General features: G+C 41.4%; 1 protein-coding gene across 2 annotated transcripts in view; it reads right to left on the bottom strand.

The window, feature by feature from the left end:
* The window catches only part of LOC111950314 (zinc finger and BTB domain-containing protein 16-A), a 168,846-nt gene extending 151,433 nt beyond the window's left edge, over positions 1–17,413 (bottom strand). Inside the window, exons 1-2 of one of the 2 annotated variants that reach the window (XM_023967799.2) lie at positions 17,119–17,413; positions 8,062–9,410 (exon numbers count right to left, since the gene is read on the bottom strand). In XM_023967799.2, the coding sequence (XP_023823567.1) occupies positions 8,062–9,311 (1,250 nt within the window). In that variant the 5' untranslated portion in view covers positions 9,312–9,410; positions 17,119–17,413. The remainder of the gene's footprint in view (positions 1–8,061; positions 9,411–17,118) is intronic. The other variant, XM_023967798.2, reaches the window with a different exon arrangement.
* Between the last annotated feature and the right edge of the window lie 2,592 nt (positions 17,414–20,005).

Raw genomic sequence — 20,005 nt, 5'->3', positions numbered from 1 at the left:
CTTCGCAAGGCAATCAAACAAGCAAAGCGTCAGAATAGAGACAAAGTAGAGTCGCAATTCAAGGCTCAAATACGAGACATGTGGCAGAGTCTACAGTCAATCACGGATTACAAAAAGAAAACCAGCCCCATAGCGGACATCGACTTCTTGCTCCCAGACAAAATGAACAACCTTTTGCTCGCGTTGAGGACAATACAGTGCCACTGAGACGGCCCACTACCAAAGCCTGTGGGCTCTCCTTCTCCGTGGCCCTGTGCAACTGGGTCCTGGACTTTGACAGGCTGGCCCCAGGTGGTAAAGGTAGGAAACAACATCTCCACCCCGCTGATCCTCAACACTGGGACCCCACAAGGGTGCGTTCTCAGCCCTCTCCTGTACTCCCTGTTCACCCATGACTGCGTGGCCATGCACGAWTCCAACTCAATCATCAAGTTTGCAGACGACACTACAGTGGAGGCTTGATTACCAACAACGACGAGACGACCTACAGAAAGGAGGTGAGGGCCCTCAAAGTGTGGTGTCAGGAAAATAACCTCTCACTCAACGTCAACAAAACAAAGGAGATGATCGTGGACTTCAGGAAACAGCAGAGGGAGCACCCCCCCGATCCACATCAACGGAACAGCAGTGGAGAAGGTGGAAAGTTAAGTTCCTCGGCGTACACATCGCGGGCAAATTGAAATGGTCCACCCACACAGACAGTGTGGCGAAGAAGGCTAAACAGTGCCTCTTCAACCTCAGGAGGCTGAAGAAAATTGGCTTGTTGGTCTAAAACCCTCAAACTTTTACAGATGCACAATTGAGAGCATCCTTTCGGGCTGCATCACCGCCTGGTACGGCAACTGCACCGCCCATAACCGCAGAGCTCTCCAGAGGGTGGTGCGGTCTGCACAACCGGGGGCAAACTACCTGCCCTCCATGACACCCACAGTACCCGATGTCACAGGAAGGCCAAAAAAATCATCAAGGACAACAACCACCTGAGCCACTGCCTGTTCACCCCGCTACCATTCAAAAGGCGAGGTCAGTACAGGTGCATCAAAGCTGGGACCGAGAGACTGAAAAATAGCTTCTCTCTCAAGGCCATTACTGTTAAACTTCCAACAGGACAACGACCCTAAGCACACAGTCAAGACAACGGAGGAGTGGCTTCGGGACAAGTCTCTTAATGTCCTTGAGTGGCCCAGCCAGAGCCCGGACTTGAACCCGATCCAACATCTCTGGAGAGACCTGAAAATAGCTGTGCAGCAACAATCACCATCCAACCTGGCAGAGCTTGAGAAGATCTGCAGAGAAGCATTGGAGAAACTCCCCAAATACAGGTGTGCCAAGCTTGTAGTGTCATATCCAAGAAGACTTGAGGCTGTAATCACTGCCAAAGGTGGTTCAACAAAGTACTGAGTAAAGGGTCTGAATACTTATGTAAATATATTTTTGTCATTATGAGGTATTGTGTGCTAAAGGAGCTACATTCAACGGTCTTACCCCTCACAACACAAAACATGAGCATGTTTCAATCTGTTTGTATTAAAAAAAAAATAGAATTGTAAACAAACACTGTTACGCTTCAAATAAAAATGTTACATGTAGGGCAGAGGCTGGAAATGTTAAAGTTAGTGACACCATTTTAATAAAAGTACCTTGGGTGAACTGGTGTCGTTCAGTTAGAGACATTCTATTCCAGAGTTTTATGCACATTGTAATAATAAATAAGAACTTGGATGGGTCCACAGTTTAGCAGAGATCACCTGCTGATCTTATTTATTTTCACATATCAGAGTAGCACTGGGCCTATGAAAGCCTCGTCTAAATACAACCATCGATTTGTAGGGGCATGCCTTTCTAGACCAACCCTCGATGTTTTAGTTGTTGAAGGATGGACACATCAAATGACAAGAGCGCTTTAAGCTGCATGCTTAAAAATGATCACTCCACTGGAATGTAATTTGAGCATTACACAGAAATCACATGCTGTGAAGAAATGGGGTAAACAATCGCCGCCGAACTAGGGACCCCACAGCTCCCAATTCAACCACTGAAAACACAGGAAGTTGTACAAGATCAGGGTACAGAGTACAACTTTTCAGCAAAACAAGCAAGAGTCATCTTTAAAATGTCATCCAACTCTTTTCAGTTGCATAAAAGCTTGAATCTCCAGACATGACCTAGGACCTGGAAACTCACCCGGGGCGCCCCCTCCCCTCCCACTCGTCTCACTAGAATCTTAAACAACTGGAAATGTGAGCTCTCAATCAATGCTGACACACTGAGTCAGTCCCAAATTCCAACTCCTACAAGCTTCATGGGGTGTTGGGCTGTGTGAGAGTGTCAGGCCATTAGCAGAAACAGATTGTCAGAGTGTTTCTTATGGTCTATTTTCCAACTTTAGACAAACTAGTACAGTTCCTTTACAGTTTTGGAAGTTGCGCAAATATTTCTCAGGACGCAGACAACAGCATGCTGTGTAGTCTACAACAGGAGTGCACGGTGGGATTTAAACAGCAGTGCTTGTCTGGCATGGATTTACTCGCTGCACCCCCTCTTTTCAGACTTCCATCCACACCACGACTACCCCGCCCTCCAGCTCTGCTGACGAGAAGCAGAGGCCAGCCGACCGGCCCAAAGGTTAGGCTGCAGAGGGCAGGGCCTGGGTCCTGTGCACAGCCCTAATTTCCTGGCCTGGACAGTCTGCTCCACTCATAAAGCTAATAAGGCCCTCCTTGTCCCCCAGGTGGCTGGGAGCCCCAGCCTGGGACACTCCATCACTGGCCACACCGCAGGGTTCAGGGGTGTGCTGGGGTGGGTGTGAGGAGAGGGGGAGGGGGCTGCTTCCCATTAGCCGACCCCCTTCGCCAGGTGCAACTAATGGGCTCAGCCAGCGCCGCGGCAGGACGGCTCGGTAGTCTCCCGGATAGGCCTGGAAGTCATCAGGGAAGAGAACCTCTGACTCGGTCACCAACAATAGACTACTGCTTTTGTTTCAGAGATCGACAACACTTTAGCTGTTGAGTTTGTAAATATTCTATTGCTATGATAGCCTACTTTAAACAATATGAATATAGATATTCAAGTATCATGTAGTATCAGCAACAAGTGAGCAGTAGCCTGGTGGCATTGCAATACAATTGCCTTAAAATTCCTACATTATTGACTTTAGTATACAAGAAAGTAACTCATACCCAATTCTGGGTGAAAATTGACAAACATAAAATCCAATGCTATTGCCAGCAGTATAATGGAAAAGATATTACTTATTCCCATTAAGAAATGCATTTTATTAAACAAAAATAGACAATGATGTGAAATATGTCCAGTAAAAAGGCATATTAAAATCAGTTAAACTCTTCTCAGCAATGTTTCAAAAGCAGGCGATAGACCACAAGAAGCTAATTTCACATTTACTAATTCAAATAAATGTATTCAAAATCAGGCTTAAAATTTGTTGCATCAGAATTGTGAAAAAATATCTTAGCTGAGAAAACAAACAAACAATGAGTGGTAAAATCTCAAACATTAAAATCAAGGATATTATCCAACGAGTCATCTACAGTTGAAGTCGGAAGTTTACATAAACCTTAGCCAAATACATTTAAACTCAGTTTCTCACAATTCCTGACATTTAATCCTAGTAAAAATTCCACGTCTTAGGTCAGTTAGGATCACCACTTTATTTTAAGAATGTGAAATGTCAGAGTAATAGTAGAGAGAATTATTTATTTCAACTTCTATTTCTTTTATCACATTCCCAGTGGGTCAGAAGTTAACATTTACTCAATTAGTATTTGGTAGCATTGCCTTAAATTTTTTTTAACTTGGGTCAAACATTTGGGTAGCTTCCCACAATAAGTTGGGTGAATTTTGGCCCATACCTCCTGAGAGCTGGTGTAACTGAGTCAGGTATGCTCACACACGCTTTTTCAGTTCTGCCCACAAATGTTCTATAGGATTGAGGTCAGGGCTTTGCGATGGCCACTCCAATACCTTGACTTTGTTGTCCTTGAGCCATTTTGACGCAACTTTGGAAGTATGCTTGGGGTCATTGTCCATTTGGAATACCCATTTGCGACCAAGCTTTAACTTCCTGACTGATGTCTTGAGATGTTGCTTCAATATATCCACATAATTTTCCTCCCTTATGATGCCATCTATTTTGTGAAGAGCACCAGTCCCTCCTGCAGCAAAGCACCCCCACAACATGATGCTACCACCCTTATGCTTCACGGTTGGGATGGTGTTCGTCGGCTTGCAAGCCTCCCCCTTTTTCTTCCAAACATAATGATGGTCATTATGGCCAAATTATATTTTTGTATCATCAGACCAGAGGACATTTCACCAAAAAGTACAATCTTTGTCCCCATGTGCAGTTGCAAACCGTAGTCTAGCTTTTTTTATGGCAGTTTTGGAGCAGTGGTTTCTTCCTTGCTGAGCAGCCTTTCAGGTTATGTCGATATAGGACTCGTTTTACTGTGGATATAGATACTTTTGTACCTGTTTCCTCCAGCATCTTCACAAGGGCCTTTGCTGTTGTTCTGGGATTGATTTGCACTTTTCGCACCAAAGTACATTCATCTCTAGGAGACCGAACGCGTCTCCTTTCTGAGCGGTATGACGGCTGCATGGTCCCATGATGTTTATACTTGCAAACTATTGTTTGTACAGATGAACGTGGTACTTTCAGGCGTTTGGAAATTGCTCCCAAGGATGAACCAGACTTGTGGAGGTCTACAATTCTTTTTCTGAGGTCTTGGCTGATTTCTTTTGATTTTCCCATGATGTCAAGCAAAGAGGCACTGAGTTTGAAGGTAGGCCTTGAAATAATTCCAGAGGTACACCTACAATTGACTCAAATTATGTCAATTAGCCTATCAGAAGCTTCTAAAGCCATGACATCATTTTCTGGAATTTTCCAAGCTGTTTAAAGGTACAGTCAACTTACTGTATGTAAACTTCTGACCTACTGGAATTGTGATACAGTGAATTATAAGTGAAATAATCTGTCTGTAAACAATTGTTGGAAAAATGACTTGTGTCATGCACAAAGATGTCCTGACCCGACTTGCTAAAACTATAGTTTGCTAACAAGAAATTAGTGGAGTGGATGAAAAACAAGTAAATGACTCCAACCTAAGTGTATGTAAAACTTCCGACTTCAACTGTAGTTTGCTACGGTACCTTCAGAAAGTATTCACACCCTTTGGACTTTAACATTTTGTTGTGTTACAGGTCTACACACAATACCCCTAATGTCAAAGTGGAATTATGTTTTTAGATATTTTTACAAATGAAAACTGAAATGGCTTGAGTCAACAAGTATTCAACCCCTTTAGTATGGAAAGCCTAAATAAGTTCAGGACTAAAAATGTGCTTAACATGTCACATAATAAGTTGCATGGACTCACTGTGTGCAATAATAGTGAGCAACGTGATTTTTGAATGACTACATAATCTCTGTACCCCACACATACAGATAATTGCAAGGTCCCTCAGTCGAGCAGTGAATTTCAAACACAGATTCCACCACGAAGACCAGGGAGGTCTTCAAATGCCTTACAAAGAAGGGCAACTATTGGAAGACGGGTAAAAAAAAACAGACATTGAATATCCCTTTCAGCATGCTGAAGTTATTAATTACACTTTGCATTCTGTATAAATACACCCAGACACTACAAAGATAAAGCTTTGTTCCTAACTCCGTCACCGGAAAGGAAGGAAACCACAGGGATTTCTCCAAGAGGCTAATTGGGACTTTAAAACAGTTATTGTTTACTGGCTATGATAGGAGAAAACTGAGGATGGATCAACAGCATTGTAGTTACTCCACAATACTAACCTAAGTGACAAAGTGAGAAGAAAGAAGCTGGAGGATTAACAGGTGGTCTGCGGTTGAGGCCGGTTGGACGTACAGCCAAATTCTCTAAAATGACATTGGAGGTGGCTTATGGTAGAGAAATTAACATTCAATTATCTAGCAACAGCTCGCGTGGACATTCTTGCATGCCAATTGCACAATCCCTCAACTTGAGACATGTGGCATTGTGTTGTGCAGTTGTCACATTTTAAAGTGGCCTTTTATTGTCCCCAGCACAAGATGCACCTGTGTAATGATCATGCTGTTTAATCAGCATCTTAATATGCCCCATCTGTCAGGTGGATTGATTATCTTGGCAAAGAAGAAATGCACATAAACAGGGAAGTAAAGAAATGTGTGCACAAAATTTGAGAGCAATATGCTTTTTGTGCATATCGACATTTTCTGGGATTTTTTTTCAGCTCATGAAACATGGTACCAACACTTTACATGATGCGTTTATATTTTTGTTCAGTGTATATGAGCAAAAAAATAAACATATTCAAGATTTAAAAAAAGACAACCACAACTTTTGATAGGTAGATTCCAGAATGATTTAAGGTTGAAAAATGTAGGCCTATATTATATGTACGTGCAGTGCCTTCGGAAAGTATTCAGACCCCTTGACTTTTTCCACTGTTACGTTACAGCCTTATGCTAAAATGGATTAAATTGTCCCCTCAATCTACACACAATACCCAAAAATCCTAAAGCAAAAACAGATTTTTAGAAATATTTGCTAATTTTATTAATATCACATTTACATAAGTATTCAGACCCTTTACTCAGTACTTTGTTGAAGCACCTTTGGCAGCGATTACAGCCTCACGTCGTCTTGGGTAGGACGCTACAAGCTTGGTAGACCTGTTTTTGGGAAGTTCCTCCCATTCCTCTTTGCAGATCCTCTCAAGCTCTGCCAGGTTGGATGGGGAGCGTTGTTGCACAGATATTTTCAGGTCTCTCCAGTGATGTTCGATCGGGTTCAAGTCCGGGCTCTGGTTGGGCCACTCAAGGACATTCAGAGACTTGTCCCGAAGCCACACCTGGTTTGTCTTGGCTGTGTGCTTCGGGTCATTGTCCTGTTGGAAGGTGAATCTTCACCCTCAGTCTGAGGTCCCGAGTGCTCTGGAGCAGGTTTTCATCAAGGACCTCTTGACTTTGCTCCGTTTGCATCGATCCTTACTAGTCTACCTAGTCTCTTCCGCTGAAACACATCCCCACAGCATGATGCTACCACCACCATGCTTCACCGTAGGGATGGTGCCAGGTTTCCTTCAGATGTGACGCTTGGCATTCAGGCCAAAGAGTTCAATCTTGGTTTCATCAGACCAGAATCTTGTCCTTTAGGTGTCTTTTGGCAAATTCCAAGCAGGCTGTCATGTGCCTTTTACAGAGTGGCTTCTGTTTGGCAACTCTACCATAAAGCCTGATTGGTGGAGTGCTGCAGAGATGCTTGTCCGTCTGGAAGGTTCTCCCATCTCCACAGAGGAACTCCAGAGCGCTGTTGGGTTCTTGAGAGAACCATTGGGTTCTTGGTCACCTCTCTGACCAAGGCCCTTCTTCCCCAATTGCTCAGTTTGGCCACACGGCCAGGTCTAAGAAATGGAGGCCACTATGTTCTTGGGGACCTTCAATGCTGCAGACATTTTTTGGTACCCTTCCCCAGATCTGTGCCTCGACACAATCCTGTCTCGGAGCTCTACGGACAATTCCTTCGACCTCATGGCTTGGTTTTTGCTCTGACATGCACTGTCAACTGTGAAACCTTATATCGGACAGGTGTATGCCTTTCCAAATCACGTCCAATCAATTGAATTGACCTCAATTTCGAGTCTGAAAGCAAAGGGTGTGAACTTATTTACATAAGTATTCATCTGGTTTTTATTTGTAATACATTTGCAAAAATGTCTAAAACCTGTTTTCGCTTTGTCATTATGCGGTATTGTGTATAGTTTGCTGAGAGAAAAAAAATGTTTTAATCAATTTTAGAATAAGGCTGTAACATACCAAAATGTGGAAAAAGTCAAGGGGTCTGAATACTTTCCGAAGGCACTGTATATCAGCACACTTAAATTAAGTTATTGTACAGAGATGACTTAAAATAGCATTTTAACGTCGATTTAAAGAAAGATAGATTTTGGCAAAGATCAATAAGTTTACAAATGTTAATGGAACCAATCTAGTGACATGAAGTTAAACAAAGTTGAGCTTACCTATGTTGCTCCACAGCTTCGTTGTCTGGTAGCTCTGCGCCACACACGTTGCAGCGTTCATGCTGGTTCCTACCGTCTGGCTTCATACCGGCAGCCAGCTCCCCCAACTTGTTGAAGAACTCCCTTTGGATGAAGCTCTGGGGCAGAAGTCCCCCGTAGGCACTGAAATCCATGGACATGGCCAGGGCAGGGGACATATGGAGAGAAGAGGCCATGGAGGCCGGCATGGATAGCATAGCCTCATTTTTATGATTGGTAGGCAGCGAGTACAAGGAGGCCAGGTGTTTCTCGGTCATGCCTGTCATACCCGCCATGGCTTCCAGACCCATTTGGCCGCCATCTGCTTGGGAGTCGCCCATGCCATCCTCCCGGACGTAGTGCAGCTCGCGGGCGCTTGTGATCACACTGCTCCTGGTTGGAGTCCCGGGGCCATCACGGTTCTTGTCCAACTCGCCGCTCCTTTTGCCATTGCTGGAGGCGCTGGACTCCATGGTTCTGGGGCTCCCGTGGCCTCCGCCTTCATCCACTTGCATCATCTCGGTCTTGATCTCGGTCATCAATTGGTGGTGGGAGTTTCCTTGAGTCAGGTGCTCGCCCCCAAAGCCCTGCTGCAGGAGGGACTGGCCTATGCTCATCAGGCTGTCCACGGCAGCTTTGGTTGGGCTCATGGTGGAGAGCCCGAAGGATGTGGAGACAGAGGGGCTCTGGTCCACCATGCTGGCCAGGGCCGAGGCTTGCTGGACAGCTGAATGGTAGCTCCCCTCCATGGAATGCTTCTTGGCGGTCTTCCCTCCTTGCCTGCCCTTGCGCTCATCGTCTTCCTCCGTGCCTTCATCGTTCATGTTGACCTCCGTGTCGTTGTCGTCTGAGGACTGGATTGTCTCCAGGATCTTGAGGCATTGCTCCTCCAGGTACTCAATTTCTAGAATCTCTGCTGCGTACAGTAGGTCGTCCAGGTCTTCCACTTTGGCCTGGAGTGTGGCAGTGTAGGCATACTCCAGTATCTGCTGGAAGGTCTTTGGTGAAAGAAAGTCCAGGGTGTAATGCTGGCTGTTGCGGTGAAACAGGATCTCAAACATCTTGCTGGTGCAGGCCAGCACAGTCCGATGAGCATGGAACTCCTGGCTGTCCACCATGATGACCACATCGCAGAGGGTTCCTGCCAGACGCATCTGGTTAGCCTTCTTCAGCAGGGCCGTGGGGTGGTTAGGGTTCTGGAGCTGGATCATACCCATTTTAGTCAAATCCATAACGTCGCTGAGATCCGCCAGGCCAACTCATGAGGCTTGCTTTCACTCCTCAGCAGTTTGTTCACTTACCGGTATCTTTGTAAACAAGATAAGGTCAATCTGGAGAGAATGGATAGAGAAAAAGAAAAAGCACTGAATATTTTAGGAAAATACAGTACTTTAAAAATATATCTAAATAATTGTTGACTTCTTAACTAGATACCATATTTTTTCTAAGTCCAATAAACTTCTAATAACTTTTGAATAAGAACAGACCAATATATAAACCTACGCTTTAGATTTTAAAAAATCCAAACATAGTTCTGCAGTGTTTAGTTAAAATAAGAAATTACTGTTGTATTAATTAATGCAGTTTATTATAAAAGCCATTTCAAACCATAATTGTTACAGTTGAAGTCGTAAGTTTACATAAACCTTAGCCAAATACATTTAAACTCAGTTTCTCACAATTCCTGACATTTAATCCTTGCAAAAATTCCCTGTCTTAGGTCAGTTAGGATCACCACTTTATTTTAAGAATGTGACATGTCCGAATAATAGTGGAGAGAATGATTTATTTCAGCTTTTATTTCTTTCATCACATTCCCAGTGGGTCAGAAGTTTACATACACTCAATTAGTATTTGGTAGCATTGCCTTTATATTGTTTAACGTTTCAGGTAGCCTTCCACAAGCTTCCCACAATAAGTTGGGTGAATTTTGGCCCATTCCTCCTGACAGAGCTAGTGTAACTGAATCAGGTTTGTAGGCCTCCTTGCTCGCACACGCTTTTTCAGTTCTGCCCACAAATTTTCTATAGGATTGAGGTCAGGGCTTTGCGATGGCCACTCCAATACCTTGACTTTGTTGTCCTTGAGACATTTTGACACAACGTTGGAAGTATGCTTGGGGTCATTGTCCATTTGGAAGACCCATTTGCGACCAAGCTTTAACTTCCTGACTGATGTCTTGAGATGTTGCTTCAATATATCCACATCATTTTCCTCCCTCATGATCCCATCTATTTTGTTAAGTGCACCAGTCCCTCCTGCAGCAAAGCACCCCCACAACATGATGCTACCACCCTTATGCTTCACGGTTGGGATGGTGTTCGTCGGCTTGCAAGCCTCCCCCTTTTTCTTCCAAACATAATGATGGTCATTATGGCCAAATTATATTTTTGTATCATCAGACCAGAGGACATTTCACCAAAAAGTACAATCTTTGTCCCCATGTGCAGTTGCAAACCGTAGTCTAGCTTTTTTTATGGCAGTTTTGGAGCAGTGGTTTCTTCCTTGCTGAGCAGCCTTTCAGGTTATGTCGATATAGGACTCGTTTTACTGTGGATATAGATACTTTTGTACCTGTTTCCTCCAGCATCTTCACAAGGGCCTTTGCTGTTGTTCTGGGATTGATTTGCACTTTTCACACAAGTACATTCATCTCTAGGAGACCGAACACATCTCTTTCCTGAGCGGTATGACGACTGTCTGGTCCCATGGTGTTTATACTTGCATACTATTGTTTGTACAGATGAACGTGGTACCTTCAGACGTTTGGAAATTGCTCCCAAGGATGAACCAGACTGGCGGAGGTCCACAATTTTTTTTCTGAGGTCTTGGCTGATTTCTTTCAATTTTCCCATGATGTCAAGCAAAGAGGCACTGAGTTTGAAGGTAGGCCTTGAAATACATCCAGAGGTACACCTACAATTGACTCAAATTATGTCAATTAGCCTATCAGAAGCTTCTAAAGCCATGACATCATTTTCTGGAATTTTCCAAGCTGTTTAAAGGTACAGTCAACTTACTGTATGTAAACTTCTGACCTACTGGAATTGTGATACAGTGAATTATAAGTGAAATAATCTGTCTGTAAACAATTGTTGGAAAAATGACTTGTGTCATGCACAAAGTAGATGTCCTAACCAACTTGCCAAAACTATAGTTTGTTAACAAGAAATGTGTGGAGTGGTTGAAAAACGAGTTTTAATGACTCCAACCTAAATGTATGCAAACTTCCGACTTCAACTGTACTTGGCTTGTATTTCAATTAGATAAAGACGAGCAATTTATCCTTATTTTCTGGGCATTTTAAATTCAATTGTTCTCATTCAAATAGGCTATACAATAACACGGGACACTTCATTAAAAAAAAAGGGGGGAAATAATATGAACATGACATTGAGCTGTTCTGTACATAAGAAATACAGCTATGGACACAACCCTGCTAGGATTGTAAAAATGTCATGCAAAAACATCATACTTGAAATGGGTGAACATAGAGCAAATTATCAATTGATAAATAACAGAAGTCAAAAGCCAAGCAGAATTTTAAAAAAAATTAATCACATATTTTGCCCCTCAATTTATAGTTATCTGACAGGTGGAAGCACATGGACAGCGACAAATAAGGACCCTTGAGAACCTTGCAACACCCTAGTCTTTGTTAGAACGCGTTGGCGCTTGGTTCACAAAGACCATCAACACCCATTCTGAAATTAAATGGCATCTTATTCAGTATTCTCATCACAGAGAGAAGCAGTGAGCCGAGGAGGGAGCGAGCAGCGAGCGGCTGCCAGGAATAGTTGGAACAGAGGATGTCGCAAAAGGACAAACACCATGCAGCACCAACAAGATTATATCAAATAAAATTGTATTGGTCACATACACATGGTTAGCAGATGTTAATGCGAGTGTAGCGAAATGCTTGTATTGTATGTTTTACATGTACATATGCCAAAAGTGCAGGTTTATACATGGACAGAATAGTTTCCATTACTGCTTTTACTTGGTTCGGAAGAGTGAGATCAGATGCATACTACAGGCGGGAAGTAGGCTAGGCTGTGAGATCAATGACTTGAACACACGTTGGCCCTGTACAGTGCCTTCAGAAATTATTCACATCCCTTGACTGTTACAAAGTGGGATTAAAATGGATTTGCCTTTTTTTTGTCAACAATCTACACAAGATACTTTCATGTCAAAGTAGAAGACAAATTCAAACATTTGTAAAAAATATGGAAAATAAAACGAACATATGTTGATTAGATAAGTATTCAACCCCGAGTCAATAAGTGTTAGAATCACCTTTGGCAGTGATTACAGCTGTGAGTATTTCTGGATAAGTGTAAGAGCTTTGCACACCTGTATTGTGCAAGATTTGCCTATATATATATTTTTTTAATTCTTCAAGCTCTGTCGAATTGATTGATGATCATTGCTAGACAACCATTTTACGGTCTTGCCTTAGTACTGACTTAAATCTGCTGAAAATTTAACTCAGCCACTCAGGATCATTCACTAGCTACGTTTCCATTAACTTGTCCAGTGATTGTTTGTTTGTCGACAATTTAAAAAGTTTGATTTAAAAAAATTGCCTGCAAGGGTGCATTTACATTTAAATATCATGTTAATGAAAACAGCTGGACGTAATGATGTCACACACCTAAAAAAAAAAAAAAAAAAAAAGAAATCTAGTGTGTTAAATCAAAATGGTTGAAGTGTTTCCATTACCCATTTAGGCAAATTGCACATTAATAAATGGTCCTGTATTCCCTCACACCTATCGGTTTCATAGGGTTTCAGCCCGCTAAAGCCAGCATTGATAGAATGCAATAATTTACTATTATTTGCCATATCCTAATAATTCTCATGTGCCAACGTATCGTTACGGACCGTGCCATGGTGAAACTTGTACTCCTGTTGATCTGAAATAATTGGGTGGGGAAACTTGCCAGCCAACCAGAAAAGCAAGGCGAAGCAATTCAGGCATTTTTTAAAGTCAGTACAATATTTGTTTTGCAAAGAAAATAATTTATAGTTCAAAAATATATATATTTTTCAAGACGTACGCATTTAGAATGAAATGTGGAATGGAGCTTTATAGTTACGCGGTGAAATCACATGCCCTGGATACCTTCAAAATGATTCCGCAATCATAATTTATTATAAAAACACAGTTTCCTTCATAATTCATCGCAATAAATGAAGTTTGACAGAAGGAAAATCCACCCGTCGAATGGATAAACATTTTGTTGATCTTTAGAAAAATGTTCTTTATGTCTCCTATAGCTGCCGTTTCCATTACATATGTCACTTTTTTTGTTGTTGCAACATTGCTTTGTCAAATAAACGGAAACCTGCCTACTGGGTTAATGGAAACCTTGGTAATCTTGGTCTTCTTGGTAATCCACTCATGTAGATTTGGCCTTGTGTTTTAGGTTATCGTCCTGCTGAAAGATGAATTGATCTCCCAGTGTCTGGTGGAAAACAGACAACCAGATTTTCTTCTGGGAAGTGCTTAGCTCCAGTCTGTTTCTTTTTTATCCTGAAAAACTCTGCAGTCCTTAATGATTACAAGCATACCCATAACATGATGGGTAGCACTTTGTGACATTGGCTGATGTAAAAAGGGCTTTATAAATACATTTGATTTATGCAGCCATCACAATGCTTGAAAATATGGAGAGTAGTACTCAGTAATGTGTTGTATTTTCCCAAAACATAACATTTTGTATTAAAAAAAAGTGTCCTGAATGTTTCCCAAATGTTTTACATTAGTGCCTTGTTGCAAACAGGATGCATGTTTTGGAATTGTTGTATTCGGTTCAGGCTTCCTTCTTTTCACTGTCAATTAGGTTAGTATTGTGTTGATCCATCCGTAGTACCCTCTTATCATAGCCATTGAACTATGTAACTGTTTTAAAGTCACCATTGGCCTCATGGTGAAATCCATGAGCGGTTTCCTTTCTCTCCGGCAACTGCATTAGGAAGGATGCCTGTATCTTTGTAGTAACTGGGTGTATTGATACACCACCCAAAGTGTAATTAATAACTCCACCATGCTCAAAGGGATATTCAATGTCTGTTTTTTTTGTTTTTTTTACCCATCTGCCAATAGGTGCTCTTTGTGAGGCATTGGAAAACCTCCCTGCTATTTGTGGTTGAATCTGTGTTTGAAATTCACTGCTCGACTGAGGGTCCTTACGGATAATTGTATGCGTGGGCTACAGAGATGAGGTTGTCATTCAAAAATCATGTTAAAAACTATTATTGCAACTTATTATGTGACTTGTTAAGCACATTTTTACTACTGAACTTATTTAGGCTTGCCATAACAAAAGGGTTGAATACTTATGGACTCAAGACATTTAAACTTTTCATTTTTTATTAATTTGTAATCATTTGAAAAACATACTTTCACTTTGACATGATGCGTGTTAGCCAATTTAATCTATTTTAAATTCAGGCTGAACCAGAAACAAAATGTGGAAAAGGTCAAGGGGTAGGACTACTTTCTGAAGGCACTGTATGTATCATTGCCCACTCACAAAAGACAACACCTCAAGAATAATAACCTATAAGTTAATAATACTAAATTATCATAATATATTCCTGACTGTTGATATTGTTATTATCATTGATGTAAATGTTATATTAGTAACTTTTACAATTAATATGATAATGTATCATTATTTTAGGAAAATCCTTTTATAATTGAACAAATTAGAAATATTCCATTATAAAATCAGTAAACATAAAAATATAGGCTACATATATTTAAAATGTTCCCTGAAATAAGATTGATAAACAGCAGATAAAAAAAATATATTAATTCATGCCTTAATTTTGCATCCACATTTCCTAAACAGTTATACTAGATTAGCAATACCTAGGCTTATCAGAGTGGCTCTCACAAAAAAAGTCAACAGTTGGCAGTCATCAGATATATTGTTGAGCAGTTAATCAAGGCTGTATAAATCGGATATTGATGAGACTGTATATTAGTAGTGGCTGTCCAACAAATAATGTGGTGGTGTAAACAACAAAATTGTCTTTAAGACACAAATACCAATTTAGCTCTAATTTATGACCTAGTAAATAGGTCAATGTCTGTAGCGTTGCATAATATGGTTAGGCTGCGTTTAGACAGGCAGCCCAAATCTGATATTTTTTTTCACTAATTGGTCTTTTGACCAATCAGATTAGCTGTGAAAAGATCTGATGTGAAAAGGTCTGGGTGTATTCATTACGTCAATTATGTTGCAAAACTTCTCTTTTATGCCAAAAAGAAAACGTGTGACGAAAACAAGAGTTTTTATTGGACAAATTCAGGTAGGTCCTTACCTGTTTCGTTCCCTTTGTTCTGTTTGCTTCCATTTGGTTCTTAAACGGTAAAACGGTTTCCGTTGCAGGACGTAATGGATATACCCCTGATGTGATTGGTCAAAAGACTAATTAGTGGAAAAAGATCAGAATTGCGCTGCCTGTGTAAAAGCAGCCTAAGTGTCCCAGGTTTACCATATGAAACAATCGAAAGTTGTCTAATGAGGATCAGTAATGTAAAGCCCAGAAAACGTATTAATTAAATCGACTCTGTTGCAAAACGTTTCTTAAACGGAAGCAAACAGAACAAAACGGAGAGGGACCTACCTGAATTTGTCCAACTCGTTTTAGTTGGAAATCGTTCCGTTTTGCAACTGTTTGGACTAATGATAACACCCCAGGTTTGAGACAGTGCGTTAATGTCACCAAATAATTTAACGCAATCGTGTGATACGTGCAGAAGACACCATTCGAAGGTTGAATTATTCGTTTCAGTCAAAATGCTGTATTGAGCGCATTTAAACGCCAACATAATGCAATCAGATCGAGAATCTTCTAAAGACCAACTGTAGCCAGCCAGCTGTCTGTCCAAGGCGCACATCTCTTTAAAATGTAGTCTATACTCAAATGAGTCCTGATGTTTAAAGCCGAAACAATAAAAACCTATGCTCGTGGAAATTGTGTCCAGACACATTTTGCTCAATAACAAACAGTACTCACACTTATCTCTGCAGAGTCTACTAAAGTAACGTTACATACGTGCGAATGAGACACAAATACATGATCTCAGCGGGGACTGGTTGCAACAATGATTAAATTCACTAGCTTGCTATTCTGATTAACACACAGGTGGAATCGTCTGAAGTGATATCATTGAAGTGCTATCGTTGCAGTTTATAGCATTTTAATTGGACATGTCATGCTCGAGCTTGGAAGAGCGATATAACCCATATCGATAGCAATTCAACTCGCCATTCCATCTATAAAAACAATTATACTAAATGATTTGCATCAAGCGGAGGCAACGTGATTACGAATCAAGGAATTAGCAGCAGTCTATCAATTTACTATGCGGGTCCCTACTGTACAATGTAGCCTACATCAGCTAAAATAGATGGACACAGTTCAGACTATTGCCCCTGTGTTCGTGATGATTTGTGATCACCGCTACACAAGCACCCCAAGTGCGTCATTATTCGTTTTTTAAACTTCCAGGAAAATAACAGCGGCGTGAGGTATCAGCGTATACTGTATTCTCATTTCAACAGGAAAACACGATTCTCAGAATAAACCACATGGAAGAACGTCACACTGTCTGATTTGCAATGTAGCCTAAACCCAGACCTCACGTTCTCGTGCTGCGATCTCCCGAATACGTTAACAGACGGTTACGTCAACCTAACATCTTTACATGCTGTGTTTATGTTAACTTCAACACCTTTCATGCGCTCAGACTTGTGGCTTCATCTGACACCCAAACACTTTCAATTTAAAACACTTCAGCGCACACAGAAATTGATATTTGAACTTTGCTTGTCACACTGTTGCGCCGCAACTCCCTATGGGCTACTGTAACTTCATGTGGGTTTAAAATGATGATAACAAACATATTATTAAAGCATTCATAATGGGAGAGTACACAGGCAAACAACAACTATAAGCATGCAGAAAAGCGGGTCTGTCACTGTAACACGAAAGCTGCGCACCCATATCAGTACTCACCTAAGTTGCACGTTTTGATTCCGAATGTGTGGTTATTGGGCTACAGCATAGTAATGCAGTTCACAGTACCCGCTCTCACACGCACTAACTCCTCTCTTCTTTCGTGTTAGCAAATCAACACAACGGTGACGTCAACGCACCGAGTCACTCTTCTTTCCCTTGAATCCATGCAAACACTGCGAAAGTGAGACACCTAGGGGGCTGCCGAATGTTTAAAGAGATTATCTGATACTTTTGTATACTTTTTAGCCAGACGTTCTGAAAGTAACACTCACAATCCAAAAGTGGTCCCGAAAATTGCATGTTCATGTGCACCTCTGCCATTTGCACAAGTGTCCCAAAGCTGAGGGGAGGGGAAATTATTGCGGGTGAAGGGGCTAATTAGACCCTCAGATAGCCACTTCTACCTAGCCAGCAAGGCTGCAGGCTTCAGAACATCCAGACACACACTGCAATATGTTTGGAGTTCTCACAATGTAATACAAACAATTTTACGCATGATTTTGAGACTTGACACATATAACAGATGAATATCTCCCAAATTAAATGTTTAACTGTAACTGAGGTTTATATATTGTAAAACTACAGGGGGGATTTGTTAATTAGAATATCATGTTTGTTTTATTATTTAAAAGTGGAACATGAATTGCATAATTCAAGACAGGAGTGTGTCGTGCAGTTGGCGGGTTTATTGATCCCATTGCCACTCTCTGGAAGTCACCCAGAGTTTCATCAGCAACATGTGACAACCGAGGGCCCTCCGACCGACCAAGGTTGGTATTGGAGAGGGTGTGGTTTGGGATACAAAGACACGCTCTCTTTGCTGTGTCCACTGAGCCATTGGGTCTGCCCTGCAACCTCATTGGTTAATGCTGGGCAGGCCTTTTGCTGGCTGTCACTCAAATACCAGGGGCTGAAGCTCATTAGCTCAAACTCAAATTGCTAAGGAGTTGGCCCATGTGGGGGGAAATGTAGGAAAAATGGCGTGGTACAGCTTCAAGAAAACAATTCTGCATGTACGAACTACACATTGACACTCCAGCCAAAGTGGGAGGTTTTAAAAAATACTTTCTTCTTGTAGTTTTTTTCTTATCCCACATAGTAAAAAAAACTAACAAGAAAGATGCCTAATATTGAAGATAATTGTCCAAGAAAGTTTTTGAATAACACATCAAAAAAGATAACAGATTAATATGCTACTTTACAATTAGATAATAAAACAAATCCCCATATTTAGGCCTACTCTATCACTTATCAAAATATAGCCTAACATTTATAGGGCTTTTATTTTGCCCCACCAGTGTCACTTGGCTTCATGTTGTTTTTTTACAACTTGTTTGCTTGTAGCCAACAGGTGTTGAGCTGTGTACAGTAGGCCTATTGGGAGGTAGGAGGTATATGCTACTGCAAGGCTAGGCAACCCTGGTCCTGGAGTGCCGCAGGCACTTCATGTTTTTAAATTTAACCAACCTGGAAGACCAGGTATGCTGGTATGCTATGAATTTAGGCAATCACTGAACTGATCATTTAGCTCAGCTGGGCACTCCAGGAACAGGGTTTCCTACCCCTGGGATACTGTATGTCCTAAGCCACACTCACAGCTACTGTATCAGTACAATAATGATAACCGGCTAGTTGTGTTTAAAAACTTGTTTTATAATAGCCCCTAGGCTATAATTCCATGCCAGCGGGAGCAGAAAAATATTTTTGGTATCGCAGATTGTTCTAGCAATTCTCACATAGGAATTTAATTGGGAAGAGGATGTTTAACATGCTTTTTACATTTGTATCACAACCAATTTCCTTAAAATCATGATGAAATTGACCATTTTAGGTTATTTCTTTAGACCGTATGATCTGTGAACCGTACATGATACAGACAACATCTTGGTGTTATTATACTCCTTATAGTGTTCTCTCGAATATGGGGTATGTTTATATTCTGAAATACACATTTTCACATTCATTTATTCAACATTACAAATATTCATATTAATATCTCAAAACTACCCTTTTTAAACGTAGCTTACTTTTAGACATATTGTTTGTAACAATATACTCTTTAAACAGGTCACATTTCCAGAGTGGGCTCTCTGGCACTTTTAATTATGACCCATTTTATACATAGAGATGGACATTATAGGTAATTAACCAATTACAGTCCTCCTTTAGGATTGCACATTCAGATAGTCAGCAGCAGAGGGAGTTCAGAATTAACAGAGCCCACTCTGGAAATTTGATGTACTTGTAGAGTATATTGTTCCAAACACCTGACAGGTGTGGCATATCAAGAAGCTGATTTAAACAGCACAATCATTACACAGGTGCACCTTGTGCTGGGGAGAATAAAAGGCCACTCTAAAATGTGCAGTTTTGTCACACAACATTACAGATGTCTGAAGTTGAGGGAGCATGCAATTGGCATGCTGACTGCAGGAATGTCCACCAGAGCTATTGCCGGAGAATTGAATGTTAATTTCTCTACCATAAGCCGCCTCCAACATAATTTTAGATAATTTGGCAGTACGTCCAACCTGGCCTCCCAAATGCAGACCACGTGTATGGTGTCGTGTGGGCGAGCGGGTTTGCTGATGTCAACATTGTGAACAGAGTGCCCCATGGTGGCGGTGGGGTTATGGTATGGGCAGGCATAAGCTATGGACAACGAACACAATTGTATTCACTGTGACGAGATCCTGAGGACCATTGTCGTGCCATTCATCCGGCGCAATCACCTAATGTTTCAGTATGATCATTCACAGCCCCATGTCACGACTTCCACCGAAGGTGGTTCCTCTCCTTGTTCGGGCAGTGCTCGGCGGTCAGCGTCACCGGCCTACTAGTCATCACGATCCATTTTTCTTTTTCCGTTTGTTTTGTTTTCGGT

Source organism: Salvelinus sp. IW2-2015, linkage group LG23, assembly GCF_002910315.2.
Source record: "Salvelinus sp. IW2-2015 linkage group LG23, ASM291031v2, whole genome shotgun sequence".
Taxonomy (NCBI): Eukaryota; Metazoa; Chordata; class Actinopteri; order Salmoniformes; family Salmonidae; genus Salvelinus; species Salvelinus sp. IW2-2015.
The sequence above is the reverse complement of the archived record's forward strand: the minus strand, read 5'-3'. Positions and strand labels throughout refer to the sequence as shown.